Source organism: Oratosquilla oratoria, chromosome 24 (genome assembly GCF_046742065.1).
Source record: "Oratosquilla oratoria isolate Oo_2021 chromosome 24, ASM4674206v1, whole genome shotgun sequence".
Taxonomy (NCBI): Eukaryota; Metazoa; Arthropoda; class Malacostraca; order Stomatopoda; family Squillidae; genus Oratosquilla; species Oratosquilla oratoria.
In genome coordinates, this window is record NC_134800.1 from 38,705,797 (window position 1) to 38,717,090 (window position 11,294).

General features: G+C 39.5%; 2 protein-coding genes across 2 annotated transcripts in view; both read right to left on the bottom strand.

The window, feature by feature from the left end:
* Positions 1-10,402, bottom strand: part of LOC143038567 (uncharacterized) — a 32,171-nt gene extending 21,769 nt beyond the window's left edge. Inside the window, exons 1-2 of the mRNA XM_076207938.1 lie at positions 10,346-10,402; positions 199-414 (exon numbers count right to left, since the gene is read on the bottom strand). Coding sequence (XP_076064053.1) covers positions 199-396 — 198 coding nt within the window. The 5' untranslated portion in view covers positions 397-414; positions 10,346-10,402. The remainder of the gene's footprint in view (positions 1-198; positions 415-10,345) is intronic.
* Positions 7,224-7,931, bottom strand: LOC143038332 (uncharacterized). Its single transcript, XM_076207360.1, has one exon. The coding sequence runs from the start codon at positions 7,929-7,931 to the stop codon at positions 7,224-7,226; it is 708 nt and encodes a 235-aa protein (XP_076063475.1).
* Positions 10,403-11,294: the final 892 nt, after the last annotated feature.

Sequence of the window (11,294 nt, forward strand, 5' to 3'; positions counted from 1 at the left end):
TTTCTCCCTCATCAGGGGGAGGAAGCCTTTGGTATACAAATATATAGATATTTACCATCTCTTCAGCATTATGTCCCCAAGGAGAGAAACAATGGTTATCAGTAGCAAAATACATTACACATACCTGGAATGAAAATAAGGATTATCAACCACACTATTCTTAGAGATACAGCAAAAGGTAATGAGTGCTTTGCTTGCCTTTGTCAGACTTCCACCTTCTTCTTCAGTAGAGGGCTTGAGATTTCCATCTGCACCATCCAGAACAGGGTCCAATGGGTGCTGCCCAATTTCCATTCCTTCAATATTCTGTCCACTTGCGCTAGGCACAAATGAGGTTTTACAATCATCTGTAGGTTCATCACTGTCGATAACCATTTTGGGTGAGTCAGCCTCCATAATATCAACTTCTCATGCCTGAAAAAGGTATGCTAGATAAGATACATATGAATTATAACACCAATGTACCAAGCTGAAATACAAAAGTGTGAGAATCAAAATTAATACACATTCATACTATTCCAACTTAAATCTTATTTCAAAATTTATCTGCATAGTCATTACAAGATAATAGGATAGTTTGACATTCTCCCAAAAATCTCCAGTTATGCTAAATGTCCCAAATAATCACGAATTCTTCAAGTTTCCACAGGTGATAGTGCCACTAAAATTTTTATGACAATTTTTGGACACAGCTTAAACTCTTGGCATAAGGAGCTCAGAACTAGTGCAAACATGGGATTCAGGCAAAAACAGGAATATTGTAATGATACACAAGCATACATATCATGCTGAACTATGCATCTACAGTTTGGTTTTAAACAAGTAAGAACACAAATAGAAAAAAAAAAGACAATACAACAGCTGTACCAAAACATCAACCATTGAGCACCTACATGCAGAAAACAAGTCGCACCATAGAATACAGTAGAACCTCTACTTATGATTGCCTAAACATGCGAATTTTCCAACACACGATGTGAAATTTGATCTAATATTTGACTCTACACCCGAAGTAATTTCCAACATACGAAGTCATCGAAGTTTCGCATCTATAAGCTAAGTTAGTTTAAAGTTCACCTAGTGTAAGTTAGAGTAGCCTAAGTTACAATACGTATCTCAGTCACCACCTCTCTACCCACACCTACTGTCTCCTGCATCGCCAAGCCAACACCTCCGTTCGCCTGTCTCTAAGGTAAAGTGACAATAAAAATCCCTTTTTACTGATTATTTCCTTATAAAAGAGGTGTGGAAGGCAGATGTGGAGGCAGTGAATATGAGGGGACGTCCTAGGATGAGGTGGATGGATGGGGTGAAGGGGGCTTTGGGGAAGAGGGGAATGTCTGTTGAGGAAGGACGGGAGAAGACAGAAGACAGAGGTGAATGGAGAATGGTTGTATATGGAGGATGTTGTGATGCATGAGGTGGAATGGGGGATGAGGTAGTATGTGTGAGCAAAATTTGACACAGCCTGAAGGGATTTCTCCCCGTCTTCTCTTTTTATGCATGGGGGGACGGAGAGGGGGGGTCGCCGATTTAATGAAGCGGCCTTGCTGTGGATGTGCTGTGTCTTGCGACACTGCTTCTGACCCAGGGCAGTGGACAAGGTGCAGGGATGACCCGTCATCCGGGAGGTGCTAAGATAAGAGGGAGGGTGGAGGGGTGTGGAATGTATTCAGGGATGGAATGGGTGGGAATGATTTTATGCCTTTTTCTTTTTGGCTACCTCCCTTGTAAGGGGGAAAAAGCCTTGGTATATGTATGTAATTTTTTTTTACATCTCTCTTATATACAGTAATGCATTTGTGTTATTGCTATTGTAATTATCTGCAGTACAGTATTTATTAAAGAGTTATCATAGGTTTTTGGGTTGTGGGATGAATTAAACGAATTACAGTGTATTCTTATGGGAATATTTTATTTAACATACGACCATTTCAACATGCGAAGTAGGTCCTGGAAAGAATTAAATTCATATGTAGAGGTTCTACTGTAATGTGAAAATAATAGGAACACAGGTTTGGGTAAAAGTTCTCAAACTCTCACATCCATTACACCATGTCACATAATCAGCATTAAAAGGAAGGCAGTACTAAGGATTTGAAATGGGGATATATAGACTACAAAATAACAATATGTAGTGGGGGAAAATGGAAAGGGAGCTCACAAGTATAAATAAACCATGCAAAGAAGTACCGGCAACATACATTTGGAAGATATGAAGTAACCACTAATTAAAATAAACACCATATGAGGACAGAGCCTTTATTAGTATGAGGTTTCACTTGTTACAGCTTTTTCAAATACATAGTCATAACAGACATCACTGAGATTAAATAAGAAGAACTGGGGGAATGGGGGTAGGGAGGGAGGGAGGTAGGGAGGTAGGAGGGAAGGGGGTCACTGAATATTAGGAAAGGCTAAGGAGAAGGTGGACCAAATGTCTGGGAACAGGAAAGGTTAAGGATAAGATGACACAATTGGCTGGGTGAAAGACATTAGCTCACAACCAAGGAACAAAAGAAGAAAACGAGAAGGGTAAGCAATTGTCTACTGAGGGTGGATAATGACTTTGAGAGGAAAAAAGGGGATTTTTGAGGGCAACTAGGGATAGCTTAATTTTTTTCCCTCTCAAAGTCGTTGTCCACCCTCAGTAGACAATTGCTCACCCTTCTCATTTTTTTCTTCCTTTTGTTCCATGGTTGTGAGCTAATGTCCTCCGCCCAGCTAATTGTTCAATCTTATCTTTAACCTTTCCTGTTCCCAGACATTTGGCCCACCCTCTCCTGGACCTTTTCTAATATTCAATGAGCTCCCTCCTCCCTCCCTCCATTTCCCCAGTTCTTCTTATATAATCTCAGTGACATGTATTTACAATTATGTACTTCAAAAAAGCTATAACAAGTGAAACATTGTATAGTACTAATAAAGGCTCCATCCTCACATGGTGTTTATTTTTATAGACTTGTCAGCAATTGCCACATTCTTACAACCACTAATTAATTTGAACTAATGTAAATAAAAGTAATAGGATGTAATGGGTTAGGCACATTCCATTAAAACTTGTTTAACTAGACTTAGGCAAGGGCCATGTCATAGCCTAGTGGATACTGTCTTGAACTCATGAGCAGGTGGATATAAGTTTGAGTCCTCGGACCTGCTGCAGGCTGTGTTGTTTCCCAATAGCCCTGGCCAGAAGGGAAGGTGACTCAATGTCTGCCTAATAAACCCAATGGTTTGTCACAAATGACAGGGCTCTGCCCTATAAAGGGTTTCTCACTTCCTACTAGGAGTGGGATGGTGAGTTAACTAGGCTTAGGCAAGAACACACCTACAGCTAGAGGTGAAGATATGCCAGCAAGACTGGACTCCATCATAACAAAAGATCACTCCATAACTCTGGTCTCTCTTGCAGAAGACCATCAGCCTCCAGCAAACCAGCAACAACCTCCAGTCAGGACCATAAGTCATTCAGAGAAGGGATATTGTGTTGCTGTCTGTGGATTCTTAGTGTGGGGCATAGTATGAGGTGTTCGGTGTATTCAGTGTGGTGGTTGTGTTTGGGGCACTTTGAATCTGTGGCCTGGCCAACTGTGTGTTGGTACTGTTCTGGTGACAGATGGTGTCATGAGTGTAGGCATGCTAGCATGGTTCTTGTCTGGTGTGGGAAGGATTTCTCTGTGTGACATATTTGGGGGTTGTTGTTGTTGGAATATTGAGTTTGGTGGTCTTTCTTGAAGAGCATGTTTAGTTATCAGGGTGTATGTTTCTGTGTAGATGTTTTGTGTGGTATGTTGTGATAGATGTTTGAGTAGTATGCTAATAGTGAAGTTTCTGTTGCATTTTGTTGGTGGTGCTTCTGAGACGTAGTGTGAAGGGTGAGATGAAAAAGTTAGTGAAGATCCCTTTTACTTCATCCTCAAAAAGTTCAGAAAAAAACACATTTAAGCTGAAAATTAATGATGTGTCAACATTAACAACTATTATCAATCAATACATGACCCCTGGTCTCTCTTGCAGAAGACCTGCAGCATTCAGGTAACTGGCCACAGCCTCCAGGCAGAATCATAAGTCACTCAGGGAAGATATACTGTGTTACTGTCTTGGGACTGTTCGTGTGGGGCATTGTAGTACGAGGTTTTCCGTGTTCTCTGTGTAGTTGGTTGCACATGGTGCCTGTGGCCAGGTTTATTTTGTGTTGATACTATTTTAATGCCGGATGATGTACTGAGTGCAGGGATGGCAGTGTGGTTCTTATCGGTTTTCTTAGAGGGGCTTATTTCTGGGGGTTGTTGAAGTATTGAGTTTGGTGTTCTGTTTAGTGATCTGAGTGTGTATGTGTTTGTGTGGTATGAGTGGTATGTCGTTACAGATGTTTGAGTAGTATGCTGCTGGCAGTTTCTTTTTGTGGCAATCTGCTGGTGGTGCTTGTGAAATGTAGTGTGGAGGGTGTGTGGTGTTTAGGGTTCTGGCATCTGGAATAGAATCATGTTCCTGTCATCATCATGTAGTGCTCTATGGGGAAGATTTTGGTTTCTATACATAGGTGTCTAATAAGGTTGGTTTTGACTCATCTTGTTATTACTCTCGGAGCTCCATTCTGTTAAGTTAGTCATTTTTTGTGTTTCTTCTGATTATTGCAAACCATGCTGTGGAGGTGTTGTCATTGGAGGTTCTTGTGTATTGATAGTAGATGATTATTAGACTTTCTTCATGTTGTCAAAAGTCAATGCTTGTAATAGATTCAAGTAGGTTTATTTTATTGTTCATTTTTGCAGACATGTCTTTGATATGTGAGCTGATTCATGAGTACGAGATAGTAACAAGTACCATATTTTCTTATATTGTATTTGATATTTTTCTTTAACAAAGTATTATTATTACTATGCAGTATATCAATAAAAACATGTATTTCTTTGTGGTAGAATTTCATACCCTTACAAATATATCTCAGGTATAGGTACAAAAAAAGTGCATGTGCAGAAGTGTGAAAATTGATGAAATATGCATATGTTAATATTCAGGTGCAGATATGTGAGTGTGGACTCTATATTTGTTGTGTTACTGCCATCTATTCATGTAAAACTGACAACTGGAACTACTTGGTAGAATTCCAGAATCATGCAAATGCAGATATTTCATGTGAAATTTACATTGTCCAATACCTCCTAACCTCACATTACCATAACACAGACAACTGCCCATTGCTTCTACTTCCACTTAGTTAAATTTAGAGGGTCTTCCTCATAGCTGTGGTGGTCCACTACTTCTTCCAGCCCTAGTATCTTCTCTCCAGAGATCTATCTGGTCTGGTATGGAGTTAGAGGCTGCTCTGCAGTATTCTGTGTACCAGGTACAGGAGGCTTATCTGGTAGTTCCTTTAAGAATCTGTCTAGGTGTGTCTTAAAGGTGGTAACAGGGCAGCTGGTGATATCTCTAATGTGTTTTGGAAGTAAATTAAAGATTATTGGGCCATTGTATGTGAAGCTGGCAGCTAAGAGTCTTGATTCTTTCAGGAGCATAAGTAGGGAATTGATTTCTTGTCAAATTTGCAACCATTTCTGTTGGTACTGTATGTGTCCCTTGTAGTGAGGATATGGTCAGATTTGGCATTTGTTGCTCCAGTATTTTCCATATATATATAGCTTGATATCTCTGCTGTGAATATATGCCCAATTTTTTCAAATGTTCCCAATAGTTAAGGCTTTGCATACCTGTGATTTGTCTGGTGAAATACCTGTGCACTGATTCCAGTTCCTGCACTTCTCTCTTTTGTGTGGCGACCAGAGTTGACTGCAGTAGTCTAGGGTTGGTAGTATTAGAGCTTTCTATAGTGTTAACATTACCTTCTGATCTCTGGACCTGAAAGTTCTAAGAGCCCAACCAGCCATTTGTTTGGCTTTATTTGAAGTTGTGTAAATATGGTGTTTATAAGTGGTATCTTCATTTAGTTGAATACCAAGGCATTTGACCACAGGACTTGGTGATATCGTTTTGCATCCCCTTACGTGTAATGCCGTGGGGGTTTTCAGGTGAGTTGGGGCCACAACGCAGTATTTCAAATTCGTCTCCATTGAACTGCATGTTATTGGCTTCAGCCCATTCTGTGACTTTGTTGATGTTGGTCTGCAGTTCCATGATGTCATCCTCACCAGTGATCCTATGGCTGAGAGTAGTGTCATCAGCAAAGGATGACAAAAAAAGACCTATCCATGGTTTTGCTTATGTCATTCATTAAGACTAGGAAATGCAATGGGCCCAGTACTGAGCCCTGCGGAAAACCACTTCTCTGATTTGTGGCTGTCAACAGTTACTGCTTGGGTCCTTTCTATGAGGAAGTTGTGAATCCATACTCCGAGCTTCCCCGTAATTCCCAAGGCCTTGAGCTTGGGGGTAAGGATGCCATGATCAACTCGGTCAAAAGCTTTAGTAAAATCGAGATAAACTATGTTTACATTTCCTCCTCTAGCAAGTCCCTGGAGCAGCCATTCATAGTAATGAGTGGAAAGGTGGTGAGGTAAACACCAGGAACCGTTGGAGTTTTATTACTAACGTTTCGTCCTGAAAGGACTTCCTTAGTGTACACAAACAAATCATTGACAGCTTATATACTTCCAGCTTACCCCGTTCGCTCCTCATGCACCACCGTTCGTCTTCGCTCCTCATGCACCACCATTTGTCTTAGCTCCTCATGCACCACTGTTCAGCATCACGAAGAACCAAGCTGGCCGTTACTCTTGCCATCATGGTGGTTACTACATGGATGTAAATTGATGTAAGCTGCCTCAATTACTTTTCTTCTCTGTTTCATTAGACCTTTATGTAGCACCTCTGTTCTTTCCCAATCTGGTAGGTGGCCAAAGTTGTCCAGGTGGACCACTAACGAGTTTTAAGTTCTGTGAGCTCTGACGTCGCTTTTGTGTTCATAGGTATGTTTTTTTATCCCTTTGCTGGTTTCTCCGAAATAACTAACGGGACAGCTTTTGCATGGTATTTTGTAAATTAAGCTATTCTCTTCTGTTTCGAATTTGTTTGTGTACACTCTGAGGAAGTCATTTCAGGATGAAACTTTAGTAATAAAACTCCAACGGTTCCTGGTGTTTACCCCACCACCCTTCCACTCATTCTGTCTTACGCACTTCATTCATAGTGATGTAGCAGATTTGACAGACATGATCTACCTTTACAAAATCCATGCTGTGAGTCGCTTATAAGTTGGTACTTCTCTACAGTAGATAAGTGATAATGTTGTTTCTTAATATCTTTTCAAAGATTTTGATGAGATGGGAGGTTAGGGCTACTGGTCTGTAGTTCTTTGCATGACTCCTGTCCCCACCTTTGTAGATTGGTGTTACCATAGGATCCTTCAACTTGCTAGGTATTATACCTGTATCCAGAGACCTTCTCCAAATTTTGTGAAGATGAAGTGCCAGAGCCACTTTGCATTTTGTGAGAAGGATTGCAGGCACTCCACCTGGACCAGGAGCCGAGTTTGTCTGGAGTTCACCGATTGCTTTTAGCACGTCTTCCATTGTAAATTTCATGTTTCTGAGGTTTTGGTCACCTTGGCTGTGTACTGCAAAAAACTCGTGTGGATTCTGAATGACCTGTGCATTTCTTGGTGTTGAGAACACTTTTGTGTTCTGTTGTGATAAAATGTTGCAAGTTACATGTGGGCTTGTTGATAGTTCACCATTTCCTGCTTGAAGCGGGCCAACTTTTGTGTTTGCCTTTGAAAATTTCTTGCAGTAGCTGAAATAATATTTAGGGTCATTCTTTATTTTCTGCATTGCTTTAATTTCTTCTTTTCTCTGTTTTTCATGAGACATTGCAATTTGTCTCTCTATGGCAGAAACTTTCCCATAGAGTGCATGTATGCAGTGTTCATTTATTGATTTCTTTATTTGCTGATTGATGGAGGCTCTCCTTCTCATTTGTATTTTTCTGTCTTTCGGTATGCTGTTTTTATTTTTACAGGATGATAGTGATCTTTTCTATTTTTGCAGATCCCATGAATCACAGTTAGGAAGCTATCAAGCATATCATTTGGGTCACCATCCTGTAGAAGTATTTCCCAGTTGATGTTACTCAAACTTGAGTTTACATCCTTCGATTCAGATGGAGAATCAGCCTTTTTGTAATTTGTGGTGATCACTATAAGACTGTGATCAGAAAAGATTGTCTTCTCTGTTTTAAACTGGTCATAGCATCTCTGTTATTTACAAAGAACAGATCTAATTTATTATTTCCCCGCATAGGGACCGTAAAAACCTGTGTTACAAATGTGGAGTTGATAAAATGCAGAGTTGCTCTGCTTGTACTATATCAGCATGTAGGGCACCTGCTAGAGTACCTTCTGGCCATCTAATGAATGGAAAGTTGAAGTCACCACAAAGGACTATGTCTGGTGCTGGGGTTGGTAACGCCTCATGCAAGTGACTGAGTGCCTCTATTGCACCTCCAAAGTTTGTAGGGGAGCAACCTGGTGGATGGTAGGAGTTAATTACAACCTGTAGGTAGAGCACCTGTAGTTCCACTTGTCCATCTGAGTAACTCGAGGGACTTAGTGTTTGGGGTGATATCATCTCTTAGGTACACAGTAGTTCCACCATGGCTTCTAGATTTCCTGTCTGTTCTATAGATTGTGCAATCTTTAAGTTCAATTTCTTCATCCCTTACATCTTTAGTTATGAGTTTCTGTAAGGGGAATAAACATGAAATCTTCTACCTTAGCCAATTCTTCGGGAAATGGAACTTTGCTTTGGTTTGTTTTGGGGTACAGTCCCTGGATATTGCCCATCAATATCTTCTCTACTGATTTGCCCCAACTGAGGGCCAAGCTGTAGGCGGGTTTATGAGTGCCTGTGCTGTGGCTGGCCTTGGTGTGGGCCACTGCTTGTTCACTGACATGGTTAGGTTTTGTAAGGCAATTCCCTGAGATTCTACAAATTTTGTTAGATTGGTTATAGCTGATTTCAGCGAATTCCAACTCCATTATTGACCAGCTGGACTACAAACAACTAACTGAAAGGTGGCGGCTATGCCGTGGCCTTGCCTCAAGTTCAATTGGGGGAGCAACATCCCCTTGAGGCAGAAGCACTTCAAGGTAAATTCAAGGTAAATCTCTAAAAAATTATTGGGTTGCCCATATGGTGTATTTGTAGTCTGGTTTGGAGAACTTGTTGTACCAGTGTGGGATTTTGATGTGTTTTGGTTAGTCTGTGGAGCAACAGTGGTTTCACTTTGGTTTTGTCCCTTTGATGTGAGTGGATTTACAGTATTTATTGGGGTATTTGAGCGTCTGGAGTGAGGTGTGACACAGCCTAGACATGTGTGACAGTGGTTGATCCAGGATCAAAATTAGGGGATGGGGTCCTAACCTGATTTTTGTAAATACAGATGATGCTTTGGGGGTGCTAACTTGAATTTTGTAAATATAGATGACACTTTTAAACGGATGTACTCTGTACTATGAATACAATGATTTTGGTTACAAATTTAAGTATATGTTCTCACTTGATTTAATTTCAAAATATTGGACAAAAGTAATGCTTAATCATAAAATTTTAAGGGTTTACCCTCAATAACCAGTTCAATATCCTTCCAATTATTTTTCATGGGAAAAAAAAATTCTGCCACTGTATTACTGCTTTCTGCCACATACCACTGTACACAAGGCAGGTTTCATGACCTCTGCAATGAGGTTATGAAAGAATTTGGGGGGAGGCTGAACCCAGCCCCCCCTGGATCCGCCACTGCTATGTGAAGACCCATGGACCGATGCCTGCCACTGTGGGGCTACGGGTTACCATTCAATGAAACTCGAAGCAACAAAGTAACATTACTATTACACCCAGCGAACCCAGAAGGGCATGAGAAGCTGATAACTACTGTATGCACATTGTATACATGTCTGAAGCGGTATTAAAACAATAGAATCCCCTAATCAACATTGATTCACGCTTTCGACAGGTGAACTACAAGCATACAGTAAAAGATGTTCGAGTATTATCCAAGGTTGATCTCAGGAATATATTGCGAAGAACACTTATTCCAAAAAGACTAAATTGTCCGTGAAGTGCATCTATCACAAGTATTCCATTTTATTATTTGTGTCATAATCTTGGGTACGAATTACTCTTCTCTTTTACACAACTGCTGAACTGAATTTCATATCTTGTGATCAGGACAAGTCGAGTCCGCTTATAAGCATGACCAACAATGAGATGCACATTATACTATACTTTACGTCAGCGACTTTGTCAAAACTCAGATGAAAATATTATATACAAACTGCACTTCATTAATAAATAACCCGATAATTAAAATACTTAGTAGAAGGACTCACAAAAAAGTCATCGACGAACTCCTTATACACCCAAATACGTGAACATGGCGGAGTGTAAACAATTCAAAATATCGACATTTCATGGAATGTGCATGTATCAATGATAATTGTTTTAAAATAGTTGAGAGTACACACAAGACAAAGATAATCTAGTGTAAATTATTTTGACATTATTTATATTAAAATCCTGGCAAATGTCATTGGTATAGCCGTAAAATTCTATCGTGTCCCATTCCGATGTCTTTCGACTTCGGACTTCGTTCATTTTAGTTACCCTCTTTACATAGTATGTACGTACGTACGCACGTACGTACATGCATACATTACAAAGGATTACAAAGGCAAAGCATGCCGACAGGAGACCTTTTGATCCATATCTAGGTCGGATGCAAAAAAAAAAAAAAAAAAAAAAAAAGAAAAAAAAAAAAAAAAAATCATATTAATAATAAATTAAAACTATAACAATGTAAATAACAATTAAAATACATAAATAAATGCATTGGTATAGTTGAATAACAAACAAACAGGTAAATAGTAAATGATAATAAATTGACATATAACTAATAATAAATGAAAATCAGACAGACAAATTATAACAAAACAAAAACAAATAATATAACATAAATTATAATAATTACAGCATCTTACTTAGGTATTTATCTAAATGATTCTTAAAGCTTCGAACTGAACTACATTGCACTACCTGTGCAGGAAGTTTATTCCATTCATTAACTACACGGTTGGCAAAGTTGTTTCTACCTACTTCCAAATTGAATCTATTTCCGGACAGTTTGAGACCATTGTTTCTTGTCTGATTCTCATTCAATGTGAAAATTTGGTCACTTTTGATGTTGTCAATTCCCTTTAAAATCTTAAAGACCTGTATCAAGTCACCTCTGAGTCTACGCTTTTTTAGGGAAAACAGATTCATGTGCTTAAGTCGATTTTC